The sequence below is a fragment of the Suncus etruscus genome, chromosome 7, assembly GCF_024139225.1.
Source record: "Suncus etruscus isolate mSunEtr1 chromosome 7, mSunEtr1.pri.cur, whole genome shotgun sequence".
Classification (NCBI taxonomy): Eukaryota; Metazoa; Chordata; class Mammalia; order Eulipotyphla; family Soricidae; genus Suncus; species Suncus etruscus.
Window position 1 is genome coordinate 43,227,649 of NC_064854.1, and position 17,602 is coordinate 43,245,250.

A 17,602-nucleotide genomic window follows, 5' to 3' on the forward strand; every position below is an offset into this window, starting at 1 on the left:
CTGAGGACGCAGTTTTAGGAGCTGGATTCTAGGTCCTGAGCCTCAAAACTTCACTTTCCTCCTACTCTAAAACTAAAGCAGCAGCCCTGGCCGGAGAAGAAGGGGTATGGGGTGCTCCCGAGGCCTGAAGACAGGCTTGACTCCCCCTGGACGCCGACTAGCGAGACCTTAACGCAGCTGGATGTGAAGACCAAAGGTGGTTTCAGTCACCTGAGTCCTGATTGGTCGAGCTCCTAGGAGGCCCCGCCTCTTCCGGGGCGTGCTGGGCTTCCCGGAAGGCACTTGCTTCCGGTCGGGGGCGGGCTCGTTTCTTCTCTAGACGAGAAAAGTACTTCGGGGGAGACCCGGATGTAAAGGTCTGCGTCTGGTGCGAGAGGAGGCCAGCTGGAGGCATGGAACCGCCTGGATGGGAAATTGGGTTTTGCTCAGTTTTTTTCTCTTTCTTTTTTTAAGTTAAAAGCAGATTTTATTCGAAGTACTGAGGAAGGGCAGGAGAAGATAAGAAAGGGAGAGAGTAACGCGCTTTAGAGGGAACGCAAGCTTCTCAAAGGTGGTGGGAGCCCAGGTATATGCATGAAAGGAGAGTCCCAAATCAGGGACAGAGATGCGAGCTCCATGTGCATGCGGGCACCGAGGAGCAAATAGGCTTTTTGGTCCCATTTTCATTTTTTCTTTTGCTTTGAGATCATGTTCTGCGGTGTACATTGGCTGCTACCTTCTTGGGGGATAGTGGATCCAGGCCTCCTGCCTGCAAACCTTGCGCTCTAGCTCAAAGAGCTGCTATCCTGCAACCCCGTGGCTAACAAATTTTAATCCTCGTGGTTAGATAGTGTAGTGGATAGAGAACTTACCTTGCTTATAGTCGACCCCGGTTCAGTTCACAACACCCCATACAGTTTCTTGAGCTACTAGGGTGTACAGGGTACAGGGATAAACTCTGAGCGACACCAGGTGTGGTCCCCCCCAAAAGACAAATTCACATCTTTATTGTTGAGCATGGGTACTCTGATTCTCGCCTTACGTAAATGAAGAAACTGGAGTGATAGTATAGTAGGTAGTGTATTCTAATCCAGTTTTGATCCTCAGCATCCTGTATGTTCCCCCAAGCAACAAAAGGAATAAATCCTGACCATTTCAGGGTGTGCACCCCAGAAAAGGGAAAAGGAAAGGTTAGTTTGATGAGGTGTGGTACCTACGTGGGTAACTTGTGCATATGTACAAGCTATAAAAGTCCACATTGGGGACCAGAGCAATAACAAAGCGGTAGGGCATTTGCCTTGCATGCCACAGACCCAGGACAGAGGTCCCGGACATCCCATGTGGTCCCTCAAGCCTGCCAGGAGCGATTTCTGAGCACAGAGCCAGGAGTAACCCCTTGAACACCAATGGGTGCAGCAAAAAATAAAATCCACCTCAGACAGTTCCATCCTGCTAGTTAACACCATCAACCTCAAACACCATACTTTGCCCACTTTTAATTCTCACTATTTCAAAATGGGCAGTTTCTAAGTGGCAAATAAATAGTCACTTTGTGTTATAATCTGAGGCAGTGACTCTAAAACATTTAAGAGCCAAATTCTGATAGTCTCATGACCTTAGTTGAATGTAAGAGAAAGGACATGAACATTTCTTGAATCGGGTACTTTCACTGTAATGCTCTGCTATAATGCTCTGGCATTATGGTGATCTTTGTTCAGGATTCCCTGCAAGTAGAAGGTATACTCTGGCACCATCATTTCAACAGTTTCTGGGTCAGCCCTGGTTTATTTTGCTGTTTGAAGTACACAGTTGAGAATCATGTTGTACTTACAAGATCAGTTGAGTTAGCAGAGCCTTTAACAACCCACTGATGCCACCCCACCCCTCCTGCAGGCCAGTAGGCGATCAAAGGGCAAGATGACTTGACTGTGCTCCTGTGAAAGTACTGGGATCATCCTGGTCAGAGAAAGGGAAGTTAAGCATTATTTGTACCCCAAAAGCAAAGACCAGGCTCCTGTAGGTCTCTGTGTGTGAGTCAGGTAAGGAGCTGGTCTGTAACAATCATGTGGAGACTGGAGAGATTGATGCTGGTTAGGTTTTTTTTTTTTTTTTTTTTTTTGGTCATACCTGGCAGCGCTCAGGGGTTATTCCTGGCTCTGCACTCAGAAGTTGCTCCTGGCAGGCACGGGGACCATATGGAATGCCAGGATTCGAACCTCTGTCTGTTCGAATCAGCTGCGTGCAAGACGAATGCCCTACCGCTGTACTATCTATTCGACCCAAGAAGTTGGTTATTGTTGATTGCACTTGCAACTCTCTTGACAATGTACAAAATTGGTCTCCTTTGTTCCTACTGTTTCACTGCACAAATACCATAGCTTTCTTGTTGGAGGTATTATACTGGCCACTAAGTCTCCAGTCCCTGCTTTCCTATGATGCCACTGCCATGTGAACCGTGTCGGTCTACTGCTGCTGCTGGAGGCCTGACTCATTCTGCACCCCTTCCCATGTTCTTTTTCTGGGGGGGGGGGGGCACAACTGGCAGCATCCAGTTGTTACTCCTGGGGTTGTTACATCCAGGGGTTACTCCTGCTCTGTGCTCAGAAATTGCTCCTGGCAGGCTTGGGGACCATATGGGATGCCGAAGATTGGACCCAGGTCCATCCTGGGCCAGCCCCATGCAAGGCAAGTGCCCTACCGCTGTGCTACTTCTCTGGCCTCTTTCCCACAGGTTCTTTTTGTTTTGTTTTGTTTTTCGGGCCACACCCATTTGATGCTCAGGGGTTACTCCTAGCTAAGCGCTTAGAAATTGCTCCTGGCTTGGGGGGACCATATGGGATGCCAGGGGATCAAACCACGGTCCTTCCTTGGCTAGCGCTTGCAAGGCAGACACCTTACCTCTAGCGCCACCTCGCCGGCCCCACCCATAGGTTCTTAAGGTGCTCCCAGCACCTATCCTAGTTCTGCCTTCAAGCCCCCTGGGTGGGTCAGAGAACTCTAGGGCTAAGCACATGCATGCTTTGCCTAACAGAGTTTGGGTGTAGTCCCTGGCACCTGTGGTTCCCCAAGCATCTAGCAAGGATGAACCCCTGAGCACTGATATGTGGCCCAAACAACAAATACTACAGTGGCTTGGAACTCACTCTTTAGATTCTCAAAGGAGAGGATTTCCGTGCTGCGTACCAATTATTTCTCTGGGAAAAAACGTGATCTGAGTGCTGAGACCAGGGGATGAGCAGAGCTGATGAATGTATATCAAGATCAGGGATCAGAGGGGACTTTAGGGAAGGACTGGTAGGGCCAGTGTGGAAATGGGCAGAAACAGTGTATCTTCCTCGTTATTGAAAACGGGTGGGGAGGGTGCCTGTGGAGTCTGCACCAAGTCTCAGTTTACAGCTCAGATTTTAGCCCAGAAGGGCTGCTCTTGACAGGAACAAATCTGAAAGTCTCAAGAAGGCCCTGGTGTGGGGAGTGGAGACCACTGGGGTGGGCTTACGAACAGGGGCTTCTTCCTGCCACCAAGACAGGTGGAGGAGCTTAGCATGTTGCCGAGATTCCTCATAGACACCAGTCTGTCCTCTCCGATTGGATCCCCATCCTGCCACCCACAGACCCCCATGGGCTTTTACATAAGGCCCGTGTCTGTATTTGTGCTCTTCTCTGAATGAAAGTTTGGGGTCAGTGCCTGAGGAGCTTAGTAACAGAACATGACACATGCTTTCTGCTCTTGGCTGCAGGCCTCATCTCAGTTCTTCTCTGCTCCCTTGCTGGTTGAAGGTGAGGAAGGTACACAGGTGGAGATTTAAAGAGCTGAGTTTATTGGAAATGGAATTAGCACATGTACAGAGGCAGAGTGGGTTAGAAGGTGCAGAGCCTGGGTAGGTGGGCCCACCAAAAGAGATGCAAGCTGAGGGGTGTTTCTGTGTCTGTGACTAAGAGTCTTAGATTGTAGACTTTTAAAAAGTTGAATTGTAGAGTATGTGAATTCCATATTTAATTTCTAAAAGTTATATAAGATTAACCACTAAGGGCCGGAGAGAGAAAAGATTGGGCTAAGACATTTGCCTTGCATGTGACCAATGCAACTTCTGTCCCTGCCACCACGTAGGATGTTCCCTGAGCACAGAGACAGGAATAGACCCTGAATGTCAAGAGATGTGGCCCCACCCCATTACCTCAAAAGAAAATAAGAGATAGCTCAATGGATTAGTGCAAAAGGTGCAGTTCCTGGTGCCACACGATTTCTGAACACTGAGTTAGTCATGTCTGAACAGTTGAAGGTATAACACACAAACCAGACCTAATGAGTAAATCTGGGGCATGTCACCATATGGGAGCTACCTCATCCCCCAACCCACTGACCTTCATCTTAGATCTGCCCCCTTCCTCTTGTTTACATTCTGACAGACTCCCCCTCAAGCAGCAGCACTTAAGGAGCTAATTTCAAACTCCTGAGCCCACGATTCAGAGAAGTTCTCGGAGTGGGGGGGAGGGGGATTCAGGGTTTGAGAAAAGCTGTTGATATACCTGGAGCAAAACTACTCAGGGAAATCAAAAGCTCATAAATGCAGCTCCTCCCCACAAGCCAAAACACTTCCTTACTCAGTTTAGTGAAGGAGTTCCATAGCTCCCTGGGCTGATGTGAATTTTGGTCTCCTATAGTTTGCCCAGTTTTTCATACAAGGTGGTTTGTTCATTTTTATTTTTTTCCAGACAAAGTACATGTAAGCAGAGTCTATGTTTGACTCTCTGCCCAGGAGGTCGGGGTCTAGGCCTGGTAGGATGTCCCCTGGCTCATGGCATGCATTTTTCCTTCCCAGGAACCATGTTGCTGGAAATTCTCCTCACCGGTGTGCTGGGCTTTGCCATCTATTGGTTTCTTTCCCGGGATAAGGAGGAGGCATTGCCGATGGAGGATGGGTGGTGGGGGCCTGGGGTGAGGCCCACAGACAAGGAGGACGAGAGCATCCGGCCCTTCAAGGTGGAAACGACAGACCAAGAGATCAAGGTGAGGTATTCATGCCAGATAGGGAGAATTAAAGGATGTGGGGAGCCCAACCTCTGTTTCTTCGGGCCCATAGGCTGGGAGTAGAAGTAAAAAGGTTCCAGTTCCCCACCCTACCCTTTCTGCCTCTGTTCCTCCTCTGGGCCCCATCGGTGCCAGGTGGGGCCTGCTTTGCACTTCAGGGGTCATAGAAAACAGTGCGGTTTGCTCTTCTGGAAACGAACATTTTCCTTTTCTTTGCCCATGGCCTCTCTCACCTTGGGCCCCAGGATTTACAGGAGAGGCTGGAGAAGGTTCGCTTAACAGCCCCGCTGGAGGACAGCTGCTTCCACTATGGCTTTAACATCAATCATCTGAAGAAAGTCATTGCCTATTGGAAGAGCGAATTTGACTGGAAGAAGCAGGTGGAGATTCTCAACAAGTACCCACACTTCAAGACCAAGATTGAAGGTACGTTTCCTCAGTCTACGCCCGTGTGCATGCAGACACACACATACATACACGCATGTACACACACACACACACACACACACACAAACATCCCAGCATCACATAGAAAGAACCTGGTCCATGTAGGATTTGATTGTTGGCATTGCAATATATTTGTAGGTATAACCACGGGGTTGCAAAAATAATTCCAAGGCCAGAGTTTAAGGCTCTTACCTTGCACATAGCTGACGCTAGTTCAAATACATGGCACGATATAGAGTCCTCCAAGTACCAGCCATCATGAGTGATCCCTGAGTGCAGAGCCAGGAGTAAGCTCTCAGCACCGCAGGATGCTTCTTATGACCGAGTTTATAATACCATGGTGTTAACACTGTCATCCACCTAACTATACTCAAGTCCTAACAAATTCAACTACTTTTAGAGAAAGAAAAACGTCGGGGCCGGGCGGTGGCGCTAAAGGTAAGGTGCCTGCCTTACCTGCGCTAGCCTAGGACGGACCGCCGTTCGATCCCCCGGCGTCCCATATGGTCCCCCACACCAGGAGCAACTTCTGAGCACATAGCCAGGAGTAACCCCTGAGCGTCACCGGTTGTGGCCCAAAAAAACCAAAAAAAAGAAAAACGTCAATATTTTCTAAACCAGGGCCAGAGAGATAGCATGGAGGTAAGGCGTTTGCCTTGCATGTAGAAGGACGATGGTTCGAATCACGGCATCCCATAATGGTCCCCTGAGCCTGCCAGGAGCAATTTCTGAGCACTGCTGAATGTGACCCAAAAAAACAAAAAAAAAGTAGGATACAGCTCAGTGATGGGACAGTCTTTGTGGGACCATCAAGACAGCTCAAAGGTGAGCCCAGTGCCACAGGACAAGGAGCTCCTCCATTGCTAGCTTATAAAATGAAAAGTTGGGTCTGCAGCAGAAGGCCACAAGTCACAGGGACTTCTAGCATGTGGCTGTAGCATGCAGCCACTGTAGTGGCTATAATTCTTTTTTTTTTTTTTTTTTTTTTTTGGAGGGGGGTCACATCTGGCAGCACTCACGGGTTACTTACTCCTGGCTCTATGCTCAGAAATTGCTCCTGGCAGGCTCGGGGACCCATATGAGATGCCGGGATTCGAACACCGTCCTTCTGCATCTAAGGCAAACGCCCTACTGCTGTACTATCTCTCCGGCCCCTCTCAGAACTTGAAGTATGTGGAGACATTTCAGTCAGGTCACAAAACTTCTTTAAAATGTTTTTGAAATAATAAAGTATTTAAAAGACTGTCCTTGAGCAAGTTAAGAAGTGCAGATGCCATTAATCAATGGTCACTGGAGAAGAACTCAGCATTTATTAGACAAATTTATTAGACAGATAGGACAGGATTTGTAAACTGGACTCAAATGCCCAAAAGAAGAACTAGACTTTTTAAATGTGCAGTTTCAGTTAAGGAACATAATTTTGGAAGCCAATGCAGTCCGGGAATATCCTCTTTTAAACATTAAAGTTGCACCAGAAGGGCCAGAGAGATAGCATGAAGGTGGGGCATTTGCCTTGCATGCAGAAGGACGGTGGTTCAAATCCCAGCATCCCATATAGTCCTCCGAGCCTGCCAGGAACGATGCCTGAGTGCTACCGGGTGTGACCCAAAACCACCACCACCACCCCCCAAAAAATTAAATTGCACCAGAATTGCACTCACATGGGTAGTATAGATGTTACATTACTGTGGTGCTGGGTGTTGTCTGGCCCTTGTGGTTGAGAAGAGATGATTTATTGCACAAGTGGAAAAGAATAGGGACCTCAGAGTACCAAGGTTGCTTCTGACCCTTGTCTTCTGAATAGGGAGGTTGGGGCCTTGGAGAGCAGGTGGGATGGGAGGAGAGCGGAGACACAACATGTATCCCAGGTGAGAGCACTTTCTAAGCTCAGCCTGCAGCAGGAGGGAAACATGAATCCACGGATGCTTGCCTAGCTCCACTGAGATCCACTCTACCCTCATGTTAGAGGGTAACATTCATAAAACTTTGCTGTATTATGTTAGGAGTTTAAGACATTGGATTTGTGTTCTTTAAGCCATATTGAAGTGAGTCTTTGGTGGTATACACAATGTCAGTGTGCTACTGAGAAAACTGAAGTCATTCCAACCAGCTTCTTGTATATGTCATCCCTAGAGCACGGATCCACTTACATGTTTTTTTGTTTTTGTTTTTTGCCCCCAATAAATACAGTTAGCCCTCTATGTCCTTCACAGAGTAAACCAAACCTGCCTATTTGGATGGTTGACTCTGTGGCTACAGAGTGAGGAAACTAAGTTGCTGTGGATTCTAGTATCCATCATGGGGACCTAAAATCAAGATAACTAGTTTAGTATGGTCAGCAGTTAGATTCATATTTTGGGTGGAGGGCATGGGGGTAGGACCACACCGTATTCAGGGATTACTCCTGGCTCTGCATTTAGGGATCACTCCTGATAAGCTGGGGATTGAATATGGATCAACTGTGTCCAAGGCAAATGCCCTACTCACCAGACTATCTCTGTGGCCCCATCAACACCTTTTTGCAGCATAAAACCTCTCTCCAGGGGCAACATCCAGCATTGAGTTCGCCCTAGATAGCAGTAGCCTGATATAACTGAATCCTGTCACTGAATCCTGTGTCTGTCACTTTTGCAGAACTTAGGCTGTCTACCCAGGTCTCTCAACCTAAACTCCACCGCCAGCTAGAACCCCCCACAGGTCTTCCCTTTCCCTGCCACTTCCCTATTGTGAAACTTCTAGCTCTCACCCATGTCCTGGGCTCCATCCCTAAGGAACAATGTCTGTTAGAGTCTAAACCTGTGGTCGCCCCAGAGGTCTTGGTGTGCAGGGTATGGCCCATAACACAGGGTATAGGAAGTTACCTGGTGCACAGGGAAGTGGAGACCTCACTCTCTGCACTCCCACCTGTCCTCCTCCATCCCTTTCTGCTATTGTCCTGTCCAGCTGGGGCTGTGACCTCCTACCCAGCCAGGTCCAGTGCCACCATTAGGGTCCAATTAGGCTCATCAGTTCTGCTCAGGCAATGTGGACTGCTGGTGGGAGGCAGGATGCACTTCTCCTCCTTAATGCAAAGGGGACCCAGTGGGCACATTGTGAAGTTTGAGTTCAAGATGTTACTTTTTTTTTTTTAATTTGAAGAATTCAAATATTAAAAATTCTGAAAGTATAGGGGAAAGGGCAGTTAAAATGCCAGTGGAAAGGCAGGCAGCCTCCTATTGGAATCCCCCCACCCCCAAGCCCCAGTTTCCGCCCCAGGCAGGAGAGTTAGCATGCATATACAAAACAGAAGTGAGGTTTGGGGCTAAATTTAAACTCAGATGATAATGTGATAGAATTTGAATTAAAAAGAATCGCACATCATGCTGTAAGTTCCAAAGGAGATAAGATTACCCATTGGAATAAACTTTGGAACTGGCATAAATTTAGCAACAGGGAAGGACACCCAGGATGTATTGTTGGGGGGAGGGACCTAAGGTTCCAAAATAGAATGTATGCTGGGTTCTGTTTTTGCTTAGAGAGAAGTTATGTTCTCCAAGTATTTCTTGAAAGCTTGAACTGGCACAAACCACCAGGAACTTAAGGAACCATGAGAGGTCACTGCTGTGGCTTCCTGTGGGATCCTGGGAGGAAATAAACACTGTGGAGAGAGAGCAGTAGTATGGTGGTTAGGGCAAATGGCAATGTTCAGGATTCTTATGATTTTTGTTTTTGTTTTTGGGTCACACACAGTAGTGCTCAGGGGTTACTCCTGGCTCCACGCTCAGAAATCGCTCCTGGCAGGCTCAAGGGACCATATGGGATGCCGGAATTCGAACCAGTGACCTTCTGCATGCAAGGCAAATGCCCCACCTTATGATTTTTTTTAGCCAGAGATGATTAAAAAAAAAAAAAGAGTTGACCACATGCAAGACAAGCATCTATATATACTTCAGCCCCTGAACGCTCTCCAGTCTCCTTTATTATCATTTTAAATCTTTATCATAATTCCAGTATATTTCATTTTTGGGCTATACCTGGTGATGCTCAGGGGTTACTCCTGGCTCTGCCATCAGGAATTCCTCCTGGCATTGCTCAGGGGACCATAAGGTATGTCAGGAATAGAACCCTAGTTGGCTGCTTGCAGGCAAGTTCCCTCCCCATTGTACTATCTCTCTGGCCCTCCAGTATACTATTTACTTAGTTTCATCCTCTGTTGCTGCTCAGAGCAGGTTTTCCCCACCTACCTACAGATCTAGACTTTCTCTGAATTTCTGGAGCCCCACGATAATCTAATAAATGTGAGGTGCAGACCTGTCTTGGTCTCTTGGGGCTCCAGTTCTGATGTGATGGGGCAAAACAGCCAGCCTGGCCATGGGCTCTGTGATAAGTGCTCTGGGCACATGGAGGGAGCCGGGGCTACTGAGCCTGGTTAGACCCTGGGACTACATGTTTCTCCATTCAGGGTCCTTCTTCCCACCCTATATGTGTTCTGCCCCCCCTCAGGACTGGACATCCACTTTATTCACGTGAAGCCTCCCAACCCCCCTTCTGACTGTACCCCGAAACCCTTACTGATGGTGCATGGCTGGCCCGGCTCCTTCTACGAGTTCTATAAGATCATTCCTTTCCTGACGGACCCCAAGAGCCATGGCATGAGTGATGAGCTTGTGTTTGAGGTCATCTGCCCATCTATCCCTGGCTACTGCTTCTCAGAGGCATCCTCCAAGAAAGGTAAGGGGGCCTCAGGAGGGTTGTGGGAGGCTGTGTTGATCTAAGGGTGAGGCAGTGAGACCAGAACAGTATCCCTAGAACCTGGGAAAAGGGGTTGGGGAGGTGGGGGGTGGGACTCCTTGTTCTGCCCCGGGGCCAGCATGACACGTGGGGGAGAAAAATCCAGCTACTCAGGGCTGGTCCCTCAGAAACTGGGACCACAGAACATTCCAGGAGGACCCAGAACCTCACGGAGACTGGCCTCTCCAGGTCCCCACTTCCTAAGGCATGCTCAGGGCAGGTCACTTTGGGGCTCCAGGACTCTTGCTCCTCCGAGCTCCATCTACCTCAGCCACAGACTTGGGGTGTTGAAGTATTTCCTGGAGCCCAGATGGCCCCACCCAGTGCCCTGTTTTCTCTCCTCCTCACCACCAGGCATGAACTCAGTGGCCACTGCCAGGATCTTTTACAAGCTGATGAGGCGTCTGGGCTTCCAGGAATTCTACATTCAAGGCGGTGACTGGGGGTCCCTGATTTGCACCAACATGGCCCAGCTGGTGCCCAGGTGAGGGTGTCTTTGGGTTCTAACTGACAGGTCTGCACCTGGGGATGCCCCCTGACCAGTGTTCAGCCAGGTCCCCAGCTCTTTGGCATCTGTCCTTCTGTTCATCCTATTCTGAGCTGGAACTCAAGTTAAAGGGCAGGGTGGATGGAAGCAGGAAGATCAGGGATTGGACCTTTCTGATAGGAGAGACAGTGGAACTTTCTAGAAACTTTTTTCTTCCAGTCCCCTCCTCTAATCCATGTGGACAGCCCAGAGGGACAGTTGTGGAAGGGGACTGGTGTGAGGCTCCTCCATGCTGGCCCCACCTGCTCCCCCATCCCACCTCCTCTCCACACCAGCCCTCTCTCACCTGGCCCCTCTTTCTGCCCTCAGACACGTGAAAGGCCTGCATTTGAACATGGCTTTCCTTTCCAAAAATATCCACTTCTTCACCCTTCCCTTGGCCTTACGTTTCCCGAAGCTTTTTGGCTACACGGAGAGAGACATGGAGTTGATGACCCCCTTCAAGAAGAAGTATTTTTACAGCATCATGCGGGAAAGTGGCTACATGCACATCCAAAGTACCAAGCCTGACACCGTGGGTGAGCAGAGCTGGGCTGGGCTGGGCTGGACTGGGTGGGGTTGTGAGCTTCCAGTTGGAGCTAGAACAGGTCCCTGTATGCATAAATATCTCATGCAAGGAACCTGGAACTCTTCAGCCTCTTGAGCTGTAGTTCCACCTGGCTGACCCCCTTAGAGGCTCAGTATTCTACCGGTGACCATTCTGCCATGCTGGTGCTGATGTGCCCCTGGGGAAGCAGAAGATGGGGGTGTTGACAACTCTGGAATTGGTGTAGGGGTGGGAGTACCTGAATAGTCCCACACAGAGTACAGGAGAGCTTAAGCCACATTTTCTGTCATCAGGGGCATTAAAGGATAATTTCCTTTTTTAACTTTATTTATTTTTTGGATTTTTGGGCCACACCCGGTGATGCTCAGGGGTTACTCCTGCCTATGAGCTCAGAAATTGCTCCTGGCTTGGGGGACCATATGGGGCATTGGGGAATTGAATTGTGGTCCATCCTAGGCTAGCACCAATAAGGCAGACGCCTTACTGCTCTGCGCCACTGCTCCGGCCTCTATATTTTTTATTTATTTATTTTGGTTTTTTTGGTCACATCCGGTAGCACTCAGGGGTTACTTCTAGCTCTATGTTCAGAAATCGCCCCTGGCCGGCTCGGGGGACCATATAGAATGCCAGGAGTCAAACTACTGTCCATCCTATGTTGGCCATGTGCCAAGCAAACACCCTACTGCTGTGCTATATATCTGGCCCCTCTTTTTTTTTTTTTTTTTTTTTTTTTTAATTAAAACGTTAGCCCAGAGCTGTAGCACAGTAGGTAGGACACCTACCTTGCATGAAGCTGACCCGAGTTTGATCCAGTTAGTTCCCACTGAGAGTGATTCCTGAGCACAGAGCCAGGAATAAGCCCTCAACACTACCAGGTGAATCTCCAAAGCCCAAGGAAACAAAAATATTAAAATGCTAATATCCTAGATATATAAATGATTTTGTTTCCTGTAAAGGAACCAGTAAAATCTGAAGGTAAACAGGGTGAGGGCTGGGAGAACTGAGCATGTTGGATTCCAAGATTTTGCATGCTGGAGGTCAAGGGTTCACTTCCTGGCACTGCACCACTAAGAACATCCCCCAAGCATGGAGCAAGGTGTACCTCAGAAATGCTGGGTATGGCCTAAAATAAATAAACAATGCCAAGGCAATGAGGATCCTTAAAATAAAATAAGCTTAATTGGGGCTGGAATGTGGTGCAAGCAGTGAGGCCATCTGCCTCGAGCATGCTAGCCTAGGACAGACCTTGGTTCGATCCCCCTACGTCCCATATGGTCCAAGCCAGGAGCGATTTCTGAGCGCATAGTCAGGAGTAAACCCTGAGCATCATTGGGTGTGGCCAAAAAAAAAACAAAAACAAAAATAAAAAAGTAATAAGCCTAATTACTGAAGAAACAGTACTGGCTTAACTTGCTTCCCTTGCATGCAACCCACCCCAATTCAATCCCCTGATCACTTCAGTAAGTTCTGATACCACAAGGTCTAGGCCAATACAAGACAGTGCTAGCCACGGAGATATGAGAATCTTTAAAAAAATAACAGTCATGATGGGGCTGGCAAGGTGGCGCTAGAGGTAAGGTGTCTGCCTTGCAAGCACTAACCAAGGAAGAACCACGGTTCGATCCCCTGGTGTCCCCCCGAGCCAGGGGCAATTTCTGAGCGCTTAGCCAGGAGTAACCCCTGAGCGTCATATGGGTGTGGCCCAAAAAACAAAAAAAATAAAAATAAAAAATAACAGTCATGGGCTGCAGCAATAGTCCAGTCGGTAAGGCCTGGATTCGGTCCCTTGCACTGTATATGATCCCCAAACACTGCCAGCAGTGACCCCTGAGTGCAGAGCCAGGAATAAATCCTGAGCACTGTCAGGTGTGGCCCCCTGAAACAATAACACTTAAGAGGATCAGAACTATCCCAGAGTTGATCACCAGACCTGAGCCTTTCTCCTTCTACTTTCCTCACCAGGCTGTGCCCTGAACGACTCTCCTGTGGGCCTGGCTGCCTACATCCTAGAGAAGTTCTCTACCTGGACCAATCCAGATTTCCTGGCCTTGGAAGACGGGGGACTAGAGAGGTGAGCGTGTCTACCCTTCTTCTGCCCTGGGTCAGTAGTTGCCACACTCTGCTTCATTCCCCTGTGGGGAGGCAGCCAATTCCCTCCACTGTTGGGTGATCCAGAAATCCTCATCTGGAAACCATGCAACCTCAGTTTCTGGATGATGAGTCTGAGTCAGCTCAGTATTATGCTGACTTACCCTAGGTTCAAGAATAGGGTGCGGGCCCGGAGAGATAGCACAGCGGCGTTTGCCTTGCAAGCAGCCGATCCAGGACCAAAGGTGGTTGGTTTGAATCCCGGTGTCCCATATGGTCCCCCGTGCCTGCCAGGACCTATTTCTGAGCAGACAGCCAGGAGTAACCCCTGAGTACCACCGGGTGTGGCCCAAAAAACCAAAAAAAAAAAAAAAAAAAAGGAATAGGGTGCAGGGCCAGAGCCATGGTACAGTGAGTAGGACCACGTGTCTTGCACATAGCCAAACCTAGTTTAATCTCCAACATCCCAGATGGTCCCAAGTAAGGCCAGTAAGTAAGTGATCCCTGTGTGCAGAGCCAGGAGTAATCCCTAAGCACCACTGGGTATTGCTAAAAAAACCAAAATCATGGGATGCAGGGACTGGAGACCTGGACAGGGATTAAGGCACTTGCCTTGCATATGGATGACCCCAGTTTAATCCCTGACATCTGTATATGCTCCCTGAACACCACTATGGTTACCTACTCCCTTTACCCCCAACAACAAAAATAGGGCACTTGTGGTGAACAGCCATTTCCTGGGGTCACACAGTACAGAGGGCAGTGGGCACCCCTGGACTGCCAAGTCTCTCCCTTAACCTTCGAGGTCTTGGCAGCATGGTCACCAGATTGTGAGGGTGACCAGACAATGGCTGCAGAAAGCCTGGGCGGGGGGGGGGGGGGTGGTCAGGGGCACAGAGACCATAGGTGCCTGCTGTGCTATGGCCTGCTATCTCTGCTGTCTGTGGCTCAGACGTCAAGTTAAACATGGCCTTGGCACCTCTTTTTGAGTTTTTGTTTTGGGGCCAAACTCAGCAGTGCTCAGGGCTTTCTCCTGCCGCATGGATCACTTCTGGCAAGGCTTGGGAGATTGTGAGTGGCACTGGAGATTAAAGTCATGTCTGCAAGGCATGTGGCCCCCTATCCTTCCTGTACTATCTTCCAGCCCCTTTTTATCCCTTAAGGCTACAGCAGCAAGTACAGGATAGGTACGAGCACATATCTTGGGGCAGGACTTAGTCTAGGCACTGGAGCATCATCAGGCAGGAAGTAAACACACTATGATGGATGGACTCAGAGACACATGCAGAGGACTTTCCCCATCTGAAGGGCAGGGAAGGGAAATGGCTGGAGAGTCTGTTTGAACCCAGCCTTTAGGAACGAATAGGAGTTAGCCAGATGAAAAAGTAAAGAAAGGGAATTTAAGTAAATAGAAAACCAAAGACTAGAATGGTTTAAAAAATAAAAAAAGGGGAGTGCTGGAAAGGATGGCAAAAGCTAGAGGTCACAGATGAAACACAGTCCTGCAGGCAAGAATCTCTCTTAGTGACACAGCACTGGGAGCACCTCAGCCAGGGACTTGCACAGAGGGAGGCTCCACTGCACCCTCCTCCAGTCTCCCCACAATCCTGCCCAGCTACAGGGGTAGCCAGGGCAGTCAGGACCAGATCCATGTTCTAGAAAGTTCACTGCTAGCAGCAGGGTGCAGAAGGTCATGTTTGTCTTTAGGCTGTAGTCAGCTGCATTGGAGAAGATACCCAGGGCCGCTTGTTACAGGCTAGCCACAGGCTTTAACTTGATTGAAAGTGCTCATTTTTTATTTTGTGTCCAGTTCTGGGGAGGAGACTTGAAAGCAAAACAAACAAACACTTGCTTTGCATATATGAGGAAGCCCTGACACTATCAAAGAAATATTAAAACCAAGTTATTTGTTTTATGTCAGAAATTATATTTAATTCATTTTTGCTTTCGGGCTACACCTGATAGTATTTGGGGATCTTGTGTTGGTAGGTATCAAACCCAGGTCTCCCACACTCAAAACACATGCTCAGCACTTTAAGCCATCTTCCAACCCTAGAATCACATTCCCGAGGTTCAGTTTAACTGGGTGCCTGTTTGCTGTAGGCTGCTGCTGTAGGTTTCGGGACAGGAGGGACTGAGGATGAAGAATAGGTTCCTGACTTGTGTTCAGGAACCTTCCAAAGCTATGAGGATTGACCAGCAAGCCTGCCTCAGTCCAATTATACTATCTACTCTTCTCACCTGGGCTGTACCTCAAGTAGCAGACCCCACCCTAGGAAGGGAGCTACTGACCTTGGGCTGAGCCGCCTGCAACCAGGGATGGGATAGCACGTCCAACCTGGCAATGAGCCCTGCCTGCGTGGGGCCTGAGGTGGTCCTGGTGTGAACACACTGCCTGGGAGGACAGCTGCTGCTTACTGTTATTTTTGTTTGAAGCCCCACCCTGTGGGGGATCAGAGATGGCTCCTGGGGATGCTCAGGGAACCAAGTGGGACCCAGGAAGTGCCAAGTCTCCTGTTTTTCACCCTGGCACTGGCGCTGAGGGTGGGCCTTCTGATTCTGCTTTCCCAGGAAGTTCACCCTGGATGAGCTGCTGACCAACATCATGCTCTACTGGACCACGGCCTCCATCACCACCTCCCAGCGCTTCTACAAGGAGAACCTGGGCCAGGGCTTCATGACCCAAAAGCATGAGCAGTAAGTCTGGCAAAGTGGGGCTCCTGAGGAGGCACCTCCTTGGCCGGGAACAGGCAAATCATTGGGGCTTAACTCCTGGGAGGGCAAAAGCTGCCTCTCCTGCCTGTGCACAGGGTGTGGGATCGCACACACTCCTTAAGGGGGAGACAGTTCAAGGGCTGAGCACACGCTTCACCAGCTTTGGCTCCTGGCACTGTATGGTGCTCCTAGCACAGAGTTCTGTCCCAGGTGCTACTGACAGCCATTGCCCCGCCCCCCCTTGCCCCAAGTAAGATCCGAAATCATCAGGACTCGCTATGCTCCTGATAAACTCCCTGTGCACTATGGAAGCAGTCCTCTACCATGAATAAAGAAAATGCTGGGTGTTTGGGGGAAGTCCCTGTGCTTTTAGAATTAGCTCATGGAGGGAACATGGCCAGGCCCCAGACATCCCTGAGTCTCCGAGGCTGCCTTGTAGGTCACTTCACCCTTTCTTTTTACATGTCCTGGAGGCCTCAGGGGTTGGCAGAGAGAGGGGACAGGTGGGCAGGTGTTGGCCTGTCCCAGGGAGAGGACTTGAGGGACTGAGACAGGAGGCGGGGGCTTGGTCCTTCGTGACTTCACATGGATGGTCAGTCTCCCCTACCCTGGATGCTCTGCTGTGGGGAGAGTAGCAGCCATACCCCTCACCAGGTCTTCTCCCACTCCTGCAGTATGAAGGTGTATGTGCCTATGGGCTTTGCTGCCTTCCCCTGTGAGCTGCTGCACGCGCCTGAGAAGTGGGTGAGAAGTAAGTACCCGAAGCTCATCTCCTACTCCTACATGGCCCGAGGAGGCCACTTTGCCGCCTTCGAGGAGCCGGAGCTGCTGGCCAGGGACATCCGCACATTTGTGAGGCTTCGAGAGAGGCAGTGATCCCACAAGGCTGCTCCCGTCACTGCTGCCCCGGAATTCCCTTTCTTTCTGAGGAATTAGTTGGCCCCACTCCTTGCCCATGCCTGTACCCTGTGCTTACCCCTGCACCCCACATATTAAGTAACGTGGCTTTGATAATAAACGACTTTACTTGTAGGTATATAACTGGAGCCAGTGGCTTCTGTGTGGTCCTGCCAGCAGAGCCGCAGGTCAGCATCAGGGATGGGTCCCAGTGACCCCACTGGGACCTCTCACTGGGGAGGGCAGGGCAGGCAGCAGGATGGGGAGCAGCTCAGCACTGGCAGGCAAGGCTGAGGCACCACTGGGGACAGGGGTCACTAAGCCAGGCTAGAACAGGGGCTGTTGGCCCCTGCACTGGCCCCCCACATCTCTGGGTCCATGGGGGGCTTCTCCAGGAGACCCAAACTTGTCAGCCTAGTATTCTCGGCCTTCTCCAGCCAGAACCTCCAATACCCTCTCCCTGGCTCTGAGGAAGATGAGCAAGTGTAGTGAAGGAAGGGGGAGAGCCTCATATGCTGTCCTCATTGCCATGTGCTATAGGCACTACCAGACACCACAAGGCAGGTGAAAGCAGGAGCTACCC

At 49.7% G+C, this 17,602-nt stretch overlaps 1 protein-coding gene across 1 annotated transcript; it reads left to right on the forward strand.

The window, feature by feature from the left end:
- The first annotated feature begins 377 nt into the window (after positions 1–377).
- On the forward strand, positions 378–17,009 carry EPHX1 (epoxide hydrolase 1). The gene is made up of 9 exons (XM_049776520.1): positions 378–565; positions 4,800–4,987; positions 5,254–5,434; positions 9,938–10,165; positions 10,580–10,709; positions 11,082–11,290; positions 13,282–13,390; positions 15,979–16,104; positions 16,797–17,009. Exons 2-9 carry the CDS (start codon positions 4,805–4,807, stop codon positions 16,996–16,998), a joined length of 1,368 nt encoding a protein of 455 aa, XP_049632477.1. The 5' UTR covers positions 378–565; positions 4,800–4,804; the 3' UTR covers positions 16,999–17,009.
- Positions 17,010–17,602: the final 593 nt, after the last annotated feature.

What these genes read in the sequence shown, in the direction of transcription:
- EPHX1 (XM_049776520.1), top strand. Translation starts at nt 4,805, where the DNA reads ATGTTGCTGGAAATTCTCCTCACCGGTGTGCTGGGCTTTGCCATCTAT. An exon ending in ATGGCCCAGCTGGTGCCCAG is followed by an intron (nt 10,710 to 11,081) that starts GTGAGGGTGTCT and finishes TTCTGCCCTCAG; the next exon opens with ACACGTGAAAGGCCTGCATT. An exon ending in TACCAAGCCTGACACCGTGG is followed by an intron (nt 11,291 to 13,281) that starts GTGAGCAGAGCT and finishes TTTCCTCACCAG; the next exon opens with GCTGTGCCCTGAACGACTCT.